Source organism: Salvelinus fontinalis, chromosome 1, assembly GCF_029448725.1.
Source record: "Salvelinus fontinalis isolate EN_2023a chromosome 1, ASM2944872v1, whole genome shotgun sequence".
In the NCBI taxonomy this organism is placed as follows: Eukaryota; Metazoa; Chordata; class Actinopteri; order Salmoniformes; family Salmonidae; genus Salvelinus; species Salvelinus fontinalis.
Genome location: NC_074665.1, coordinates 35,674,210 through 35,695,425, shown reverse-complemented (window position 1 = coordinate 35,695,425; position 21,216 = coordinate 35,674,210). Strand labels below are relative to the sequence as shown.

Here is a 21,216-nt window from a genome sequence, read left to right as displayed (position 1 = left end):
ACTGCTTGGTTACAAGCATGTAACTAACCTTCTTTTCTCCACACCAAAGAAGACTTTCCAGTTGTTTAGTCTGCCATAGTTAAAGGGGTTCTTGTACACCTGGGACAAAGAGGAGAATACAGTTTAAATAGCTTGTATCCGCCAACTTTAAGACAGGTGGCGTGTGTGTGCTCACCTTGCCATGTTTGGCCATGCGTTCGGCCTCCTTGTTGTTGATGTGTCTCTCTATGCTGGTCTCTCCTCGGGATATCAGCACTGCGTGCCAGATAGTCAGCCCCCCCAGAGCTACGGCCACCGTGCTAAAATGACCCATCACAGTTTTTTTTTGGGGGGGGGGGGAACAGCCAATGACAACACACACGGTACGGTGAGGCTGAAGTTCTATCATCACGGGGAAATAATGTACTTTGGTTGCCAAATTATATTTTCGCCTCATTTCAGTTAATGTGACAAAACAAGCAGGTATTGTGTAAAGAATCATTGTACCATCTAAACCACTGAAATATACTTTCCATAACAAAACATATTGTATTTTCAGCTGTTTGAAACTGGAGTACAAAACCGAAAGTAAAAAGACACAAAAACAAAACGGGAAGAATGGGAAGCACAGAAATAGCTCACATAGAACATTTCTACTGCTTCTTAGACTTCCTTTCAATGACAGATCTATAACTAACATTTATGTGAACATGGTCAGGTCACCCAAAAAGTTACATTTTACAGTAATAATCACAATAATAGTAATATTGTGAAGTAGATCTCACCTAGTTAATACCCACATGTAGATGATACTCTTGTGGAACATCTTGTCTCTGAACGTGTAGGGAGGAGGAGGGGTCTGGTAGGTGCTCTGATTGACAACAACATACAGAGGTCATACAAACGCCTAAACAGTAAAACATATCCTAGTCGGGACCCAGAGGTTGTGCCTAAGTAACCGGTTTTATGAGTATGCAATAATAAGTATAATATAAGATCAAAGATCATATGAACAATATCACCCTTTAAATCTAAGTCATCCATTGACCTACCACCACTAAGACCAAGAAAGTAACTACGAGAAGCAGAATGACGTGGAAGGGACAGTGTGTGTGTGTGTGTACGCGTACTACCTGCCCAGGAGGTAAGATTCCTATGAGTTGCCCCATCCCTGTCACCGGGACACCTGATTTATCCAAGTCCATGTGTTTGAAGCGCTATGGGGACAATGCAAACACACACCGAGACAACCAAGAGTTAGAGATAAAAATAAACACTTCAAGAGTTAAAACTGAACACAGAGACTTAAAATAGACCATGACCCTCTCAACAATAGAAGCCCCACAATGGAGGAGATAGCAGACCAGCAGGCCCAGGTCTCTCTCAAAGAGTTTGCAAGCGTGTGTATGTGTGTACCTCTATAGCACTATAAGCATCTAGGAAGAGGTTACGGCCACTGATGCTGCAGTAGACACAGCCCAGGGTCATGGAGAGACAGAAGCAGAAGAAGTAGCGCTGGTTAAAATGGCCAACACAGTTATTCAGCCACGCTGGAGGGAACGGGAGTTAAGGAGGAAACCAAAAACACTAACACCCATCCTCAATAGAGGAAGGACTAAGAACAAACAAGAGAGAACTATTATAAAGTAGACTGTGTCTGTAAAATGTGTATAAGATGTATAAATTGAAGGTAAAAACAGAAATGTTTATCAGTTTACTCCAATTGGGGGATCGGTGGTAGGGTTTGCGGGGAATAATAATAAAGGTATACTCTTTAAAAAAGTATGTATGTCTATGTAGGTATGTGTATGTATGCATACGTGAATGGATATATACATTTACCCCAAAAAATATGGGGGATTGGAAATGATGCAGACAATTACATTGGAAGCAACATTCTTTCCGCAATATTAAGCTGATCCACCCCCCCCCCCCCAAAAAAAACAAAAAAACACCCATCCTCAAAATACTTCAAATTGTCATGTTTAAATGTTTTATATCCTGTGATTTTGTCTTCATTCTTGTGCCCAACAGACTTGCTTGTAAAAGATGTAGCTGTGGTAGAGACACAATCTAAATGTCACCCATCCCTGATATGCGTCACCCATCCCTGATAACTTGACATTACCAATCATAATCTCCATTCTCCAACTCCATTTAAAGGATACGACAATGATGATCCATTTTCAGAATGCACCTGTGAAGTAGAAGATGTCATGTTAACGTTGACCATCTACAACGCTACCATACTGTAGCAGGGTTATGAGTTTATCGAGTAGGTAGAAGTAATTCCCGTACTACCGGCCAAGGGTCAGATATTTCATCCCTCTAGTGGTTATGGTTAGGATATGCGATAGGGTCATCTGATCTTAGATCTGTGGTTAGGGGCAACCTGAGTTTGTCTTACGTGTTGCAGATGCCACAGTGGTGAGTCCTGGCTGGTTTGGGGATGATACACTTCTTACACACGGACACAAACGGAATGTCATTCTTTACCTGGAATAAACACAACACAGATATCTATTACACCCCTATGTGTGTGTGTGTGTGTGTGTGTGTGTGTGTGTGTGTGTGTGTGTGTGTGTGTGTGTGTGTGTGTGTGTGTGTGTGTGTGTGTACCGTAGGGGGGTATCCTGGGGCGGTCTTGGTGGCTTTATAGTAGTGGAAGACAATCATGATGAGGTTCCAGTGTCCATAACCGATGTGCCAGACTATCCAGGGTGGAGAGTAGGTGTTGAGAATCAGGGGCAGCAGACCCACGTAGGCTATCAGCAGGATAGAACTGGTCAGTATCACCACCAGACAGACAAACACCTGGAGAGATGGAGAGAGAGAGAGAGTAATTAAAGACATGATCCAGAACTTTGGCGACTACTTAGTATTTTTTTTAAACCTCCCGCTTTGGGCTGGATGTGTCAATGTGTAGTTCATACATGCATAATCTATGAGCAGAAATAGTCTTAATTAGCCTTAGAAGAATTAGCCACAAAATCCCTAGTTTGAAAGCGACAGTTTTTCTGAAAGCTGTGCTGTGCCATTTTCCCTACATTTGCCCCCAGATGGGCCCACCCCCTAGCAATTTGATTTCTACCGAAGAGCTTCAGCCCATCGCCATATAAGTGACAGCTAGCAAGAGCTATATCATGCACCCACCGCAGAGCAAGAGAACAATGACGTGGTGCACATATCTGCACATAATGTGATATAGTACGTAATTGTCGGGAACCACTTGTCTCGAGCGCTACTTTCAGAACTACTGGCTAAAAAGTATACAAAAAAGGTACCAGAGAATCAATTTAAGCGATGGAGAAATTGTTTCATGAGCAAGAACATCTGTGCAACTATCTATCACACATACTTACTGCCCCGAACCAGCGGGTGAGTAGATCCACCATCCAGAAGATGGGTTCCATCAGTGAGTCCATGACGACATCAGAGTTGGTGAGGGAGTTGTAATAGAGGGAGTTAACCATCAGTTTGAGGTAGGCCCATCTCTGTCTCACACACAGCGGTAGTCTACTGTTGTTGCCATTGTTGTAGCGCCACCGTCTGGCGCACATGCGCAAACGCACCCAGCGCAGCAGCACCAGCAGGAAGGTGGGGCACGGCCGCATTCTGCTCCTGAAACACACACACAGGGATGAATGTACACACACACAGCTACAAAGACCACATGGGTGTAAGGAATGGTATTGGTTCTGGGTTCAGGCCTACTCTTGTCATCTGCCGGAAGTAGCAATTATGACGTTGGGATCTATGTTCCGACATTCCCCTGGCTCTGTGGGAATAACGGCATATGTTGGACCTGCTGGCTGGCCCTTCTGCCTACCCGTAATTCCAATTTAGGATTAGATTAAACCCCCCCCCATGACATCACATTTAATCTCTGCCATTGGATGGTGGGAAGTTACATTCCAGCCATTTGGAAATAAAATAAAATTGTGGCCGTAGTGTTGTTTCATACTTTCACATCCTTTTCAGATGGGGGTTGACTACAACGTGCAGAAAAATGTATGATGAAATCTGGATTAAAACAGTCCAAATTAATTTATTTAAGTCAGTTAAGAACAAATTCTTATTTACAATGACGGCCTAGGAACAGTGGGTTAACTGCATTGTTCAGGGGCAGAATGGCAGATTTTTACCTTGTCAGCTCAGGGATTCGATCTAGCAACCTTTTGGTTACTGGCCCAACGCTCTAACCACTAGGTTACCTGCTGCCCCAAAAGGGGACTCCGTAAAGGGATAATGTGGAAACAGGCCAAATGTACATTTATAAATCACTGGCCCAATTCCAAACCGATATCTAGACCCTACGCTCAATGCACTTGTGGAGATCGGAGATAGTTTGATAGGTCAAAGCAATATGGTGAAACTTCCACCTAGCCTATCAGAGGCCAAATTGGAACTATTAACAAATTGCTAACACCTGTCAAATCATCTCAGACAAATGTATAGGGTAGATTTGGGATTGATCCACCAACTGCTAGGTCTACTGCTGTAAAAAAACAAAAAAAACAAAAAATCTTGCTATTTTGCATTCCAAACGCGCTAACAATGTCAATACATGTCCTTAAAGATGGAAGGCAGGAAACAAACAGCGAGATCAGGTGAAACCCTTCACGCCAATAAGAACTCCAATATAAAGTCACCCCCCCCCCCCCCCCCAAAGTTGTCGAAATGCCACGTGCGTCCACTTATATCAGTACATTCGTAACAACATAACCACCAGGAAGCTTCTATTCAAATAAGACCACGATGTGAGGCTTATGTTTGTGGGCAGATTTTGGGCAGAGTAAACCCTCTCGCTTCGCCTCTTCCTCTCCGATATCCAGGTGTTCTTAAAGGCCCAATGAAGCCATTTTTAATCTCAATATCAAATAATTTCTGAGTAACAAGTACCTTACTGTGATTGAAAACAATCAAAAAGTAACAAAAAGAGATTCTTAGCAAGAGCCATTTCTCAAGAAAGAACGGGGGAAACTGTTCCCCTAATCCACATATGTCAGAGTCAAGGCCCGCGGGCCACATCCGGCCCGCGAGAAGGTTTTTTACGGCCCCTGGGATGATCTTGATTTATTATTAGAACCGGCCCGCAGACCGCAGCAAGCCGGCAGCCCGCAGATCTTTTACACGCACCAATACTACATTTCCCACAATGCAACGGTGACGCACCGAGCAGTAGGCTGCTTCATTTCAATATTTATTGGCACAGCAGTCGTCAGCATCACAGTAAAATTAACTTTCAGATACCCATCAAAAATGGCAAAACGGAAGGTGGACACTGAGAACCGGGGGTTTCAAACAAGGTGGGAGTCGGAGTATATGTTCACGGAGGTAGCTGGAAAACCTGTGTGTCTTCTGTGTGGAGAAAGTGTGGCGGTACTGAAAGAGTATAATCTGAGACGACATTATGAAACGAAACACGCGGACAAAAACAAGAATATGGACATGGAACAAAGGCTACAAAAGGCAGAGGAATTAAAACGAGGCCTCAAATCTCGACAGGCTCTGTTCAAAAAAGCCAAATCACAAGGCCAGGCTGCTGTCAAGGCCAGTTTTATTTTGGCAGAAGAGATCGCTAAATCAGCCCGGCCATTTACGGAGGGGGATTTCATCAAAAACTGCATGATTAAAGTTTGTGACGAAGTTTGCCCAGAAAAAAGGCAACTCTTTTTAAATGTGAGTCTGAGCAGAAACACCATTGCCGAGAGAGTAGACCAGTTGTCCATCAATCTAAAAGAGCAGCTTGTGAAAAAGGGAAAAGATTTCATTGCACATTCCTTGGCTGTGGATGAGAGCACCGACATTTCTGACATTGCCCAGTTGTCAATTTTCATCCGCGGAGTGGACTCCAGCCTAAGCGTGACAGAGGAGTTTTTGGCTTTACGTCCTATGCATGGCACAACTACGGGGCATGATTTGTATGAAGAGGTGTCAAGATGTGTAAATGAGATGGAGCTGCCTTGGGAAAAACTCGTGGGTTTGACAACCGACGGAGCACCTGCGATGTGTGGACACAGGAGCGGACTGGTGGCGAAGATACGGGAAAAGATGCAAGAGGAAAACGCGACAGGTGAGCTGACAGCTTATCATTGTATCATACACCAGGAAGCGTTGTGCGGTAAAGCCTTGAAAATGGAGCATGTAATGAGCATCATCACGCGCACAGTTAACTTTATCAGAGCCAAAGGTTTGAATCACCGCCAGTTCAAGGCATTTCTGACGGAGTTAGAAACGGAGCATGGTGATTTGCCTTATCACACAGAGGTGCGATGGCTAAGCCAGGGAAAGGTGCTTCAAAGATGTTTCGAGCTTCGTGAGGAGATTTGTCTGTTCTTGGACAGCAAAGGGAAAGACACAACACAACTCCGAGACGAAATGTTTCTGTGTGAAATGGCTTTTCTGTGTGACATTACGAGTCATCTGAATGCAATGAACTTGCAGCTGCAGGGTCGGGATCATGTCATCTCTGATATGTACAGTACAGTGAAGGCATTTAAAACCAAACTGACTCTGTGGGAGACGCAGATGCGGAAAGAAAATTTGAGCCACTTTCCCAGCTGCCAGACCATGAAAGAGAAGCTCTCTACCAGTGCGTTCCCGAGCGCACAGTTGGCTGATAAAATAGGTATGCTTGCCGCTGACTTTCGACGCCGATTTGCTGACTTTGAAGCACAAAAAAGCAGGTTGGAACTGCTCGGTAACCCATTTGCTGTTGACGTGGAAAGCTCACCACCAAACCTCCAAATGGAGTTGATTGACCTCCAATGCAATGATGCACTGAGGGCAAAATATGCGGCAGTGGGTGCTGCGGAGTTCGCCCGTTTCCTCCCCGACACAATGCCCCAGCTGCGCATCCAGGCTGCTCAAACGTTGTCTATGTTTGGCAGCACATACCTGTGTGAACAACTGTTTTCTTTGATGAACCTGAACAAAACATCACACAGAAGTCGACTTACTGCTGAACACCTCCACTCAATTCTGAGGATTTCCTCAGCTCAGAGCCTTACCCCGAACATTGATGAACTTGTGGAAAAGATGGGACACCACCAAGTATCACCCTCAACCTCAAACAAGTGAACATTACTGTGCAATCACATATTTAGAGTTTTTACTCAGTTCAAGTTTAAAAGTTAAAGTTTAATATTTGTTTTCACTGCATGTTACTTCTCCTTAAACAAAGTGTTGTTTTTGATTAATAGATTTTTGCACTTTATTTTATTGTATTTCAATCCAATTATATTTTAAAAATATTTCAGTTGAGTGGATGATAGAAAATTGCTATTATTGTTTTTTTCTTTTAAGTAAATTTAGCCCACTTTTGCTAAAATAGAAAATATAGGCTACTGATGGTGCCTTGAATACCGGTTTCTTTCATTTAATGTTCATGTTATGGGGATTTTATATAAAGGAAATTTGTCTTTTGTGTCTGTTGAAAATTAAAGATTACTGACAGAGCCATAAGAAAATATTGCTTTATTTATCTGATCATATTGGAATATATTTGTTAGGTTTTCAGTAGGTTCAATTAGGTTCACTAGACTATATGCGTCATTTAAAAATTTTTCAATGAACATTCGAACAGTCCGGCCCTCGGCTTGTAGCTAAATTTTTTATTTGGCCCTCCGTCCATTTGACTTTGACACCCCTGCCCTAATCCATTCCCCTGACAGGTGTGGCATATCAAGAAGCTGATTAAACAGTATGATCATTACACGGATGCACCTTGTGCTGGGGACAATAAAAGGCCACAAATGTGCAGTTGTCACAACTCAATACTGACTGCAGGAATATCCACCAGAGTGGTTGCCAGAGAATTTAATGTTCATTTCTCTACCATAAGCCACCAACATTTTATAGAATTTGCCAGTATGTCCAACCTGCCTCACAACCGCAGACCACGTGTAGGAGCGGGTTTGCTGACGTCAACGTTGTGAACAGAGTGCCCCATGGTGGCGATGGGGTTTTGGTATGGGCAGGCATAAGCTACGGAAAACAAACACAATTGCATTTTACAGATGGCAATTTGAAAACTCTGTATCGACGTGTGTGACAGTGTGTTCTAATCCTCGCCCATATCGAGCAAATCCGCATAGCCATTGTAGAGGAGTGGGACAACATTCCACAGGCCATAATCAACAGCCTGATCAACTTTATGCGAAGATGTGTTGTGCTACATGAGCCAAATGGTGGTCACACAAGATACTGACTGGTTTTCTGATCCGTGCCCCTACTTTCTTTTTACGGTATCTGTGACCCAATGCATATCTGTATTCCCAGTCAGAGCAGGGTGGCCCTATATGCTCATTACGCAAGATCCTCACCTCCCCCTCGTGTCAAAGTTGGTATCAATGTTTACAACTTTGATGAGAGGATGAAGCGGAACTATCCTCCTGGTCACAAAAAGAGAAGAAAAAAACATGAGAGTGAATTGCGGGAACAGCAAAACTTGTGTTCTCTCCTCCCCAAGTTTGATGTCAGCAAATAACAGTAACGTTAAGTTGATGTGCATCGCTCTCTAGTCTGTCTTGCTAACATAGCTGGGCAGTGCATCTCTTGGTCTGTCGGTGTCTTGCTTGCTTTCCAGCCACTTCCAGGTTTGAGAGTGAAAGTAAAATACAACTATTTATTACGTTTGATTAACGCCAACGGTGTAAACTGCAGCTCGGAAAAGATAACCGCATCATGTGTGAACATGCGTTCATGAAATGAAACTCACGTTTTCCAGCAGTAACCTCTGTGTGGACCAGTCCAGACAATATATGGGCGTGATGGCACTCCTCATAGGTGCACAGAATTTTAAAACAAGGCAATGATTATCTAGTCTCTCAGTCAAGGTTTAGTTACAACTCTGGACTAATGCAAGATGGAAAGCAATGGATTGGTATTGACTAGTGATTTATATATTGAATTAAAAATGTTTGTTTAGCTAGGCATACTGGGCAATATGGATGCACATCTCTCAGTAAATAATAACCATCAAGTATTCAGCCAAGCCATAGTATAAATAGTATTTATATTTGAAAATGTATAAAAGGAAATCTGGGGGAGCCAGTTAGAATGGACCTGATACAGCTTATAAAATGTATAATAGTATTGTTATCTATAATTTACAGGTGCTATGCTTACGTTTGTCAGTAGAGTAGATGCTGTATCATCAGCCAGTACAAGCACAGACTCCGGTAATCCACATCCAGCTTCAGCCAGTACTAACAAAGACCCAGTACAGCCGGCTTCAGCAAATACTAACACAGACCTAGTACTGGCAGCTTCAGCAAGTACAGTACTAACGCAGACCCAGTACAGCTGGCTTCAGAAAATACTAACACAGACCCAATACAGCAGTCTTCAGCAAGTACTAACACAGACCCAGGTGAAGTACAGGCAGCCTCATCCAGTACTAGCACAACCAGAGGTGTACAGCCAGCATAAGATACAAGCAGCTCAGACCATTATAGAACAGTTGCTGCTCCACCAAATGCCCCAGCAGATTGGCCCCCAGTCTTAACAGACTTTTATGAGGACCGAGTTAGTGCGCAGAGGTCCATTCAAACCAGGACTGAATTTTTCTTACCCTAAAGACAAGTATAGAAGAGGTTTCCATTCAGGCTTATTACAGAGACAGCTGTCAAATGGGGAAAAGATTACCAGAAGCCGGCTTTCATACTCAAAAACAACTCTGTGTATCGTTTTTGCTGCAAGCTCTTTTCTACAAAAGATTACAAAATAATGAAGGCATGAATGGACTGGTCAGATATCAAGACCATTCTGAAACTCCATAAGGGTAGTCCTGAACACACAAACAATATGATTAAGTGGAGAGAACTTGATCTGCGCCTAAGTCTAAGACTAAGACTCTTGACCAGATACAAATGACAATTTTGGAGGCTGAAAGAAAGAGATAGCGGGATGTCCTTACACGTTTCATAAGTATCACTCAGTCTCTGGCTGAAAGAAACCTAGCATTCAGAGGTACATCAGACAAACTCTTCCAGACAGATAATGGCAACTTCCTAAAAGAGGTTGAATTACTGGCAAAATTTGACCCCGTTATGGAAAATCATCCATGGATATTATTCAATTAAAGATGGAGACACACATGCTCATTACCTTGGGAAGCGCACACGGGATGAGCTGATAGATTGTGAGTGACAAGATTCTGGAAGCAATAGTGACTCAAGTAAGAGACTCAAAGTACTTCTCCATAATCTTGGACTGTACACCTGACATTAGTCATCTGGAGCAAAATGTCCATTATTCTGAAAAGAGTGGCTTTAAAGGGAAAGTCAAAGATCAAGGAGCACTTCCTCGGCTTTGTGAATGTTGAGGTTACAACAGGCTTGAATCTGTCCACTGTCATTTTAGATAAGCTGAACGAGCTGAGGATTCCATTTGAAGATTGCAGAGGGCAAGTTTATGATAATGGGGCCATCATGAAGGGCAAGCACAAAGGAGTACAAGCCAGACTGCTCAAAAAAATCCCAGAGCCGTGTTCGCCCCATGTGGAGCCCATACTCTAAACCTTGTCATTTCAGATGCTGCCAAATCTTCAAAAGATGCAGTTGGGTTTTTTGGGCATTTGCAAAAGCTCAAAAGCACTTAATTTTCAGCTGGCACACAGAGATGTGTTTTGAAGAAACATGTGAAGTCATGGAGTAACAAGATGGGATAGTAGGCTCCAAAGTGTTCATGCAATCAGAGATCAGGCTTCTGAGGTTCGGGAGGCATTACTGGAAGCCAGACAGACGATCAACGATCCTGTGGCCAAAGTGGAAGCACAAGCACTTGCAGAGGAAGTTGGGTCCTACTGCTTCTTGATTTGCTGTGTCGTATGGTGAGAGATACTGACAATGACAAACAAGGTGAACAAGCTCCTCCAATCCACCTCAATGCAGTTAGATATTGCAGTGAATTTAATCTCAAATGCAAAGGCCTCCCTCACTACATACCGGGAAACTGGATTCTCTGAGGCCCAGACAGGAGCCAAAAGCATTTGTGAAGAAATTAATGTGGAGGCTGTTCTGAAAGAGAAGAGTGAGAAACAGCAAGAGGCTTTTCAGCTATGAGGCTCCTGATAAACCAGTGACTGATGAACTGAAAAACCTTGAAGTCAACTACTTCAACATTGTGGTTGACTCTGCTGTGACGTCTATGGATGAGAGATTCGAAACACTCAACTAGGTGACAACCAAATATGGAGTGCTGCTGAACTTCAGCACTGCCTCTCAGATGTCCAGTGAATCTTTAAAGGCTCACTGCATGGAAATTGAAAACACTCTTAACCTTCAAAGATTACTGACATTAGTGGAATGGATCTGGCACACGAGTCAGAATTGACCTGATCTGCCATCAGATAAAATGACTGCCTTTGAGCTGCTTTCCTTTCTCTGTAAGAAAAACCTGGAGAAACTCTATCCTAACCTTTGGATAAATCTAAGAATTGCAGTCACCCTACCAGTAACATCGGCAGACAGGAGCTTTTCAAAATTAAAGCTCATCAAAATTTACCTGAAGTATTCCATGTTACAGGAACGTGTGAGTGGTCTGGCCATCATGAGCATAAATCATGACGTGGGGAAACACATCATACGATGACATCATTGGTGATTTTGCCTCAAGAATGTGCAGAAGAAGAATATTTTGATGGTAAGATTTTAATTCAAACATTCAAATATTTACACACTTTGTAACATTTAAGATTGTATGGCACACGTGCATTTGTGTAAATGACTGCTTAACTAACTACGTGACATATTTTCTCAATTTCTTCCAGACAGTCCAGATAGACTGGTGCCCATGCTGAAAATGCCCAGGCTGTAGAGGGAACAAAAGTTAATCATACAGCTGTATAGGTTTTATTTTACTATTTTAAGACATTAGACTGCGGCCATAGCCTATAGGCTTATGTTTACATTGTATAGACAAAGCTAATTGTATAATATTGTGAGGACTGGACTAATTACCAGGCAGCAGAGCCAAAGCTCAGTGTTATATTTTATTATTTTTTGCACTTTATATTTTCTACAATTTCTACAAGTTCTCCTGGCAACAGCCAAGCCCAGATTCTTCCGTCAGACTGCCAAATGGCGAGGTGCGATTCATCACTCCAGAGTCCAATGACGGTGAGCTTTACACTACTCCAGCTAACGCTTGGCATTTAGCATGGCAATCGTAGGCTTGTGTGTGGCTGCTCGCCCATGGAAACCCACCTCATGAAGCTCCCAATGAACAGTTATTGTGCTGACGTTACTTCAAAAGGCAGTTTGGAACTTGGTAGTAAGTGTTGCAACCAAGGACAGAAGATTTTTTACACGCTACGTGTCTCAGCACTCGGCGGTCTAGTTCTGTGACCTTGTGTGACCTACCACTTCGTGGCCGAGCCGTTGTTGCTCCTAGAAGTTTCCACTTCACAATAACAACACTTACAGTTTACCAGGGCAGCAATTTTACCAGGGCAGCAACTGACTTGTTGAAAAGGTGGCATCCTATGACTGCACCGATGAAAGTCACTGAGGTCTTCAGTAAGGCCATTCTACAGCCAATGTTTGTCTATGGAGATTGCATTGCTGTGTGCTCAATTTTACACCTGTCAGCAACAGGTGTGGCTGAAATAGCTGAATCCACTAATTTGAAGGGGTGTCCACATTATGGTTGCACAATATATTGGTGAACATATCGGAATAGGCCGATATTAGCTAAAAATGCCAACATCGATATCGGCCCGATGTCTAGTTTAACGCCGATGTTAAAAACCGATGTCAAAGCTACCGGGCACACCTATACGTAGGTACATGATGTAATGACGGCACGTACATTTTTGCGCTACTCATGCAAAACAGCATTCCTAACCCAGCCCACAATGTCTGCTGTGTGGATCGAGCAGTCATTTGAAAGAGTAAGAACATTTCAGCGAGACAACTCAAAGGCGAAATCCATTGAAGCCAAGATAATGGAATTCATTGCCCATGACAATCAACCGTTCTGTCGCGGGGGATGTTGGCTTTCGCCAATTGGTCAAGCACCAATACACACTACCAAGTAGATCGGAATGGCCGATTAATTAGGGCCGATTTCAAGTTTTTCATAACAATCGGTAATTTTTGGACACCGATTATAATAACGGTAAAATAAAAATAAAATAATTTTTTTTTATGGCCGATTACATTGCACTCCACGAGGAGACTGCGTGGCAGGCTGACTACCAGTTATGCGAGTGCAGCAAGGAGCCAAGGTAAGGTGCTAGCTAGCATTCAACTTATCTTATAAAATAAAAATCAATCTTGACATAATCACTAGTTAACTACACATGGTTGATGATATTACTAATTTAACTAGCTTGTCCTGCGTTGCATAAAATCAATGCGGTACCTGTTAATTTATCATTGAATCACAGCCTACTTCGCCCAAACGGGTGATTTAACAAGCGCATTCGTGAAAAAAGCACTATCGTTGCACCAATGTGTACCTAACCATAAACATCAATGCCTTTCTTAAAATCAATACACAAGTATATATTTTTAAACCTGCATATTTAGTTAACATTTCTTTTAACTAGGGAAATTGTGTCACTTCTCTTGCGTTCTGTGCAAGCAGTCAGGGTTTATGCAGCAGTTTGGGCCGCCTGGCTCGTTGCGAACTGTGGAAAGACCATTTCTTCCTAACAAAGACCGTGATTAATTTGCCAGAATTGTACATAATTATGACATAACATTGAAGGTTGTGCAATGTAACAGCAATATTTAGACATAGGGATGCCACTCGTTCGATAAAATATGGAACGCTTCCGTATTTCACTGAAAGAATAAACGTTTTGTTTTCGAAATGATAGGTCATTAATATGGTCAAATTCGGAAACAAAGGCTCGTATTTCTTTGTGTTATACACTGCTCAAAAAAATAAAGGGAACACTAAAATAACACATCCTAGATCTGAATGAATGAAATATTCTTATTAAATAATTTTTTCTTTACATAGTTGAATGTGCTGACAACAAAATCACACAAAAATTATCAAAGGAAATCAAATTTATCAACACACGGAGGTCTGGATTTGGAGTCACACTCAAAATTAAAGTGGAAAACCACACTACAGGCTGATCCAACTTTGATGTAATGTCCTTAAAACAAGTCAAAATGAGGCTCAGTAGTGTGTGTGGCCTCCACGTGCCTGTATGACCTCCCTACAACGCCTGGGCATGCTCGTGATGAGGTGGCGGATGGTCTCCTGAGGGATCTCCTCCCAGACCTGGACTAAAGCATCCGCCAACTCCTGGACAGTCTGTGGTGCAACGTGGCGTTGGTGGATGGAGCGAGACATGATGTCCCAGATGTGCTCAATTGGATTCAGCTCTGGGGAACAGGTGGGTCAGTCCATAGCATCAATGCCTTCCTCTTGCAGGAACTGCGGACACACTCCAGCGACATGAGGTCTAGCATTGTCTTGCATTAGGAGGAACCCAGGGCCAACCGCACCAGCATATGGTCTCACAAGGGGTCTGAGGATCTCATCTCGGTACCTAATGGCAGACAGGCTACCTCTGGCGAGCACATGGAGGGCTGTGCGGCCCCCCAAAGAAATGCCACCCCCGACTGACCCACCGCCAAACCGGTCATGCTGGAGGATGTTGCAGGCAGCAGAACGTTCTCCACGGCATCTCCAGACTGTCACATGTGCTCAGTGTGAACCTGCTTTCATCTGTGAAGAGCACAGGGCGCCAGTGGCGAATTTGCCAATCTTGGTGTTCTCTGGCAAATGCCAAACGTCCTGCACGGTGTTGGGCTGTAAGCGCAACCCCCACCTGTGGACGTCGGGCCCTCATACCACCCTCATGGAGTCTTTCTGACCGTTTGCGCAGACACATGCACATTTGTGGCCTGCTGGAGGTCATTTTGCAGGGCTCTGGCAGTGCTCCACCTGCTCCTCCTTGCACAAAGGCAGAGGTAGCGGTCCTGCTGCTGGGTTGTTGCCCTCCTACGGCCTCCTCCACGTCTCCTGATGTACTGGCCTGTCTCCTGGTAGCGCCTCCATGCTCTGGACACTACGCTGACAGACACAGCAAACCTTCTTGCCACAGCTCGCATTGATGTGCCATCCTGGATGAGCTGCACTACCTGAGCCACTTGTGTGGGTTGTAGACTCCGTCTCATGCTACAACTAGAGTGAGAGCACCGCCAGCATTCAAAAGTGACCAAAACATCAGCCAGGAAGCATAGGAACTGAGAAGTGATCTGTGGTCACCACCTGCAGAACCACTCCTTTATTGGGGGTGTCTTGCTAATTGCCTATAATTTCCACCTGTTGTCTATTCCATTTGCACAACAGCATGTGAAATTTATTGTCAATCAGCGTTGCTTCCTAAGTGGACAGTTTGATTTCACAGAAGTGTGATTGACTTGGAGTTACATCGTGTTGTTTAAGTGTTCCCTTTATTTTTTTGAGCAGTGTATATTTTTTCTTTAAGTGTTCCCTTTATTTTTTGGAGCAGTGTATTATAATTAAGTCTATGATTTGATAGAGCAGTCTGACTGAGCGGTGGTAGGCAGCAGCAGGCTCGTAAGCATTCATTCAAACAGCACTTTCCTGCATTTGCCAGCAGCTCTTTGCTATGCTTCAACCTATTAGAACATCCAATAGTCAAATGTATATGAAATACAAATGGTATAGAGAGAAATAGTCCTATAATAACTACAACCTAAAACTTCTTACCTGGGAATATTGAAGACTCATGTTTAAAGGAACCACCAGCTTTCATATGTTCTGAGCAAGGAACTTAAACGTTAGCTTTTTTACATGGCACATATTGCACTTTTACTTTCTTCTCCAACAGTGTTTTTGCATTATTTAAACCAAATTGAACATGTTTCATTATTTATTTGAGACTAAATTCATTTTATTGATGTATTATATTAAGTTAAAATAAGTGTTCATTCAGTATTGTTGTAATTGTCATTATTATTATTATTATTATTATTATTATTATTATTATTAAATACTTTTTTCTTTACATAGCTGAATGTGCTGACAACAAAATCACACAAAAACTATCAAAGGAAATCAAATTTATCAACACACGGAGGTCTGGATTTGGAGTCACACTCAAAATTAAAGTGGAAAACCACACTACAGGCTGATCCAACTTTGATGTAATGTCCTTAAAACAAGTCAAAATGAGGCTCAGTAGTGTGTGTGGCCTCCACGTGCCTGTATGACCTCTCTACAACGCCTGGGCGTGCTCCTGATGAGGTGGCGGATGGTCTCCTGAGGGATCTCCTCCCAGACCTGGACTAAAGCATCCGCCAACTCCTGGACAGTCTGTGGTGCAACGTGGCGTTGGTGGATGGAGCGAGACATGATGTCCCAGATGTGCTCAATTGGATTCAGCTCTGGGGAACGGGTGGGTCAGTCCATAGCATCAATGCCTTCCTCTTGCAGGAACTGCGGACACACTCCAGCCACATGAGGTCTAGCATTGTCTTGCATTAGGAGGAACCCAGGGCCAACCGCACCAGCATATGGTCTCACAAGGCAGCATATGGTCTACCCATATATATATATGGGTAGAATATGGTGCTTTGGTGACAAAATGTAGTATATGGTGCTTTGGTGACAAAATGGATGGCACTGTGATAGACTACATCCAGTTTGCTGTGTAGTGTTGGAGGTTATTTTGTAAGTGACATCACCGAAGTCAAGGATCGGTAGGATGGTCAGTTTTACATCCAGTTTCCTGTGTAGCGTTGGAGGTTATTTTGTAAATGACATCACCAAAGTCAAGGGCTATATCTGTTCTTAGTTCTTTTTTGAATGGGGCATGCTTATTTAAGATGGTGAGGAAAGCACTTTTAAAGAATAGCCAGGCATCCTCTACTGACGGAATGAGGTCAATATCCTTCCAGGATACCTGGGCCAGGGAGATTAGAAAGGCCTGCTCGCTGAAGTGTTTTAGGGAGCATTTGACAGTGATGAGGGGTTGTCGTTTGACCGCGGACCCAGGGCAACAATCGCTGAGATCCTGGTTGAAGACAGCAGAAGTGTATTTAGAGGTTGGTCAGGAGGATATCTATGAGGGTGCCCGTGTTTACGGATTTAGAGTTGTACCTGGTAGGTTCTTTGATAATTTGTGTGAGATTGAAGGCATCTACAGTTGAAGTCAGAAGTCATACACCATAGCCAAATACATTTAAACTCTGTTCCACAATTTCTGACATTTAATCCTAGTAAAAAATCCCAGTTTTAGGTCAGCTAGGATCACCACTAAATTTTAAGAATGTGAAATGTCCGAATAATAGTAGAGAATGATTTATTACAGATTTGATATCTTTCATCACATTCCCAGTGGGTCAGAAGTTTACATACACTCAATTAGTATTTGGTAGCATTGCCTTGAAATTGCTTAACTTGGGTCATACGTTTCGGTTAGCCTTCCACAAGCTTCCCACAATAAGTTGGGTGAATTTTGGCCTTTCCTCCTGAGAGAGCTGGTGTAACTGAGTCAGGTTTGTAGGCCTCCTTGCTCGCACACGCTTCTTCAGTTCTTCCCACAAATTGTCTATAGGATTGAGGTCAGGGCTTTGTGTTGGCCACTCCAATACCGTGACTTTGTTGTCCTTAAGCCATTTTGCCACAACTTGGGAAGTATGCTTGAGTCATTGTCCATTTGGAAGACCCATTTGAAACCAAGCTTTAACCTCCTGACTGATGTCTTGAGATGTTGCTTCAATATATCCACATCCTTTTCCTCCATCATGATGCCATCTATTTTGTGAAGTGCACGTGCTTCACGGCTGGGATGGTGTTCTTCGGCTGGCAAGCATCACCCTTTTTCCTCCAAACATAACGATGGTCTTTATGGCCATTTTTGTTTCATTAGACCAGAGGACATTTCTAAAAAAAAATAAAAAATACGATCTTTGTTCCCATGCGCAGATGCAAAGCGTAGTCTGGCCTTTTTATGGCGGTTTTGAAACAGTGGCTATGCGATTAAAATATTGGTCAAAAGGCAAAGAAAATTATTATCTGAGTTTTATAAATATTTACCAAATAAACTAAAGCAAAAAATTATAAAAGTAATAAGAAAACAACGAGGCTATATACAGGGTGTACCGGTGCCGAGTCAATGTGCGGGGTTACAGGTTAGTCGAGGTAATTTGTTCATTTAGGTAGGGGTAAAGTGACTATGCATAGATAATAAACTAAACAGCGAGTAGCAGCAGTGTAAAAACAAATGGGGGGGGTGATTAATTGATCAGCAGTCTTAGAAGCTGATAAGGAGCCTTTTGGTCCACGACTCGGCACTTTGGTACCACTTTCTGTGAGGTAGCAGAGAAAAAAGTCTATGACTTGGGTGACTGGAGACTTTGACAATTTTTTGGGCTTTCATCTGACACCGCCTAGTATATAGGTCCTGGATGGCAGGAAGCTTTGCCCAAGTGATGTACTGGGCCATACGCACTACCCTCTGTAGCGCTTTTGGTCAGATGGCGAGCAGTTGCCATACCAGGCGGTGATGCAACCGGTCAGGATGCTCCCGATAGTGCAGCTGTAGAACTTTTTGAGAATCTGGGGACCCATGCCTAATCTCTTCTGTGGGGTTTATCAGCCGATGGCATCCAACGTTATGGTGTATTACTGCCACCTACTGTACGAAAGCGCCCCCACCTGTGTACCGGAATCCTAGCTTAAAAATGGACCAATGTAAGTATAAAAAAGGGGTTCCTCCAGATGCAGGAATGCCCACATGCAGGAACTCCTCTAATTACGGTTCACAGTTGCACCCTTCTCCTCCAGCTAGCCAACATAAAAGTAAGTATTTAGAAGAAAAAAAAATGCAAGAATTGACATTGCCAACAAACGGAAATATCTTCAAATGAAATAAATATACACAATATGTAACAACCAGCTCCTCCCGCTACAGTGCTCGATCCATCTCGTAAACTAAAGCGGATTGCTACGGCCCACCCCTCCTTTATTAAACCATCTGCCAGTGACCGAGGTAGACAGTTTCAAGTTGGATATTCGACGGATATTTGCCCTTTCAAACCTCAAACCTCTTTTGCCACAGACTCCAGTGTCATTATGTTGGAAAAATTGCACACAACATTGCACCGGTCTTATTTTCACGATTTCGACATTAATTTGCTTTCCAAAGCTAATAAACATGTGGAAATGTGAGCAGCATTTTGTATTCATAGTTGAATTAGTTAGGGAGCGTAAACAAAGTACAAACTTTTTTTACATTCAAATTTCAATAGCTCATGTGACCTACTTGACTCAAACAAGGTCCAGAATGCCCACTTACTACCCTTCTATATTGCACACCCTTTAGCTTGTCCATTCCTCACAAGATTTTACATACATTTTTCTAAATTTAGATTTTTAATTGCTCCTTGGTCATGTGACCTAGTGACTTCAAACAAGGGTCAGAATGTCCACTGACTATACCTTCATATAGCACACTCTGATGTTTGTCTACTTTCATATCATGCTATTAGACTTAAATATGTAAGCTTTGCAAGCCTTCATTTCACATGGGTGCATTTCACAAATGTTCCAGACTCGCAATAACTATCTTTCACATGGACACTGAAAAGATCCACAAATGGCTGTATGTGGTATGGAATAAAGGACAGGAGAGGTGTTAGAACAGAGGTGTTTAAAGGAAGGCGCACAGGTAGGCCTCATGAAAAACAATGTTTCATATGCTCTTTTTAATCACAGTAATAGGCAGTGATTTGTCAGTCAGAGTGAGCTTGATAAGGTGAAACAATCATTTTCATAGAATCACTTTCATATTCTGTACATTAAGACAAATCCTTCTACGTTGAGTATTAGAACGCAGTTTCCATAACCTGATAATGACTTGACATTTGAGTGCATTCACAACAAGCCACCTGCAGACAACTTACAAAATGCAATAGTGCATTTGAGGGTTGGTTTTTCTGATGAAAATAATGATTTGATGCATGGCCTACTATTTCTAACTGTAAAAATAAATTCCTACATCTTTTGTGAGAAAAATCCTTTTTCCAAAATCGATTTAGGTACATTTTTGTGAAGAGGTATGAGGGTTGTGATATGGGTCATTTAATAGTAAAATCATTTAAGGGATCAATACATTTCTATATTGCTTCCCCAGTATCTGCATGAACCATCAGGCCAAGTGTTTTTGGTTGACCCTGCTGGACAGAAAGAGAAGGAGGAATCGGAACACGCTGCATTCAAATTCAGGTCTTAGTTATTCCATTGTACTGGATCTAATACATATTAGCATTCTACATACATTCATAAGTGTAATAATTTTTTATGACATACTGTGAAAAACTCTTGGCTGCTGGCTCTGTCACTTTCAGACATGTGCAGAGCAGACTGAAAGGGGAAGGGTAGCTCTCTACTTGAACCACAGGGCTTCTATGGAAAGAGAGAGTAATCCAAAAGGCACAGACATACCCCTTGACTTTCAATTGGCACAGTTGACCTGTAGGTATTCTCTCCTGATTGGCTCTGTGGTGCATAGTCTGGCAGTCTGACTAAAGTGCCAGAGGTATGAGGAGAGACATCCTCCTTTGTATTTATGGGAACAAATCTTTCCTAACACTTTGGATCCTATTATTGTACAGTTAGAAGACACAATGCATCAATGCAACAAAAACAAAAAAAATACTAATTACTGTCCAAGAGTAACCTCAACCTTGTGGGTCTGTGGGTGTTTTGGCCAATAAAGTGCAAACTCAATTCTACCAGTGACGAGTCTCTCATGCCCCTATGAACACAGGGCAATAGTTTTTAATCTAAATCAGCCCTTTTTTACTGGAGTACACTAACCCCTAATTGGGGCTCTTTTCTTGACACATAGTATAAGTTAACCAGATAAGATGTCAAGAAGATCAAAATGTAGATTGTTGTAAGGGTGTATTACATCCTGTGCTGGCCACATTGTCATATCCATTCTGGATTCTGAGTGGTAAAATCATAGCTTGAAAAATGCCTCTATGTATGTGTATACATTTTCCCCAAGAAATAACTTTATTTTATTTATTTATTTCACCTTTATTTAACCAGGTAGGCTATTTGAGGACAAGTTCTCATTTGCAACTGCGAACTGGCCAAGAAAGCAAAGTAGTTCGACACATACAACAACAGAGTTACACATGGAATAAACAAACATAAAATCAATAATACAGTAGAAAAATGTATATAGAGTATGTGCAAATGTGGTAGGATAAGACAGGTAAGGCA

General features: G+C 42.5%; 1 protein-coding gene across 1 annotated transcript in view; it reads right to left on the bottom strand.

Moving 5' to 3' along the window:
• LOC129853777 (palmitoyltransferase ZDHHC16A-like) overlaps positions 1-21,216 on the bottom strand; it is a 32,108-nt gene that overhangs the window by 7,100 nt on the left and 3,792 nt on the right. Inside the window, exons 2-10 of the mRNA XM_055920175.1 lie at positions 3,342-3,600; positions 2,599-2,793; positions 2,387-2,475; positions 2,148-2,176; positions 1,396-1,529; positions 1,113-1,196; positions 765-850; positions 176-299; positions 29-99 (exon numbers count right to left, since the gene is read on the bottom strand). Of these exons, the coding sequence (XP_055776150.1) occupies positions 29-99; positions 176-299; positions 765-850; positions 1,113-1,196; positions 1,396-1,529; positions 2,148-2,176; positions 2,387-2,475; positions 2,599-2,793; positions 3,342-3,593 (1,064 nt within the window). The 5' untranslated portion in view covers positions 3,594-3,600. The remainder of the gene's footprint in view (positions 1-28; positions 100-175; positions 300-764; positions 851-1,112; positions 1,197-1,395; positions 1,530-2,147; positions 2,177-2,386; positions 2,476-2,598; positions 2,794-3,341; positions 3,601-21,216) is intronic.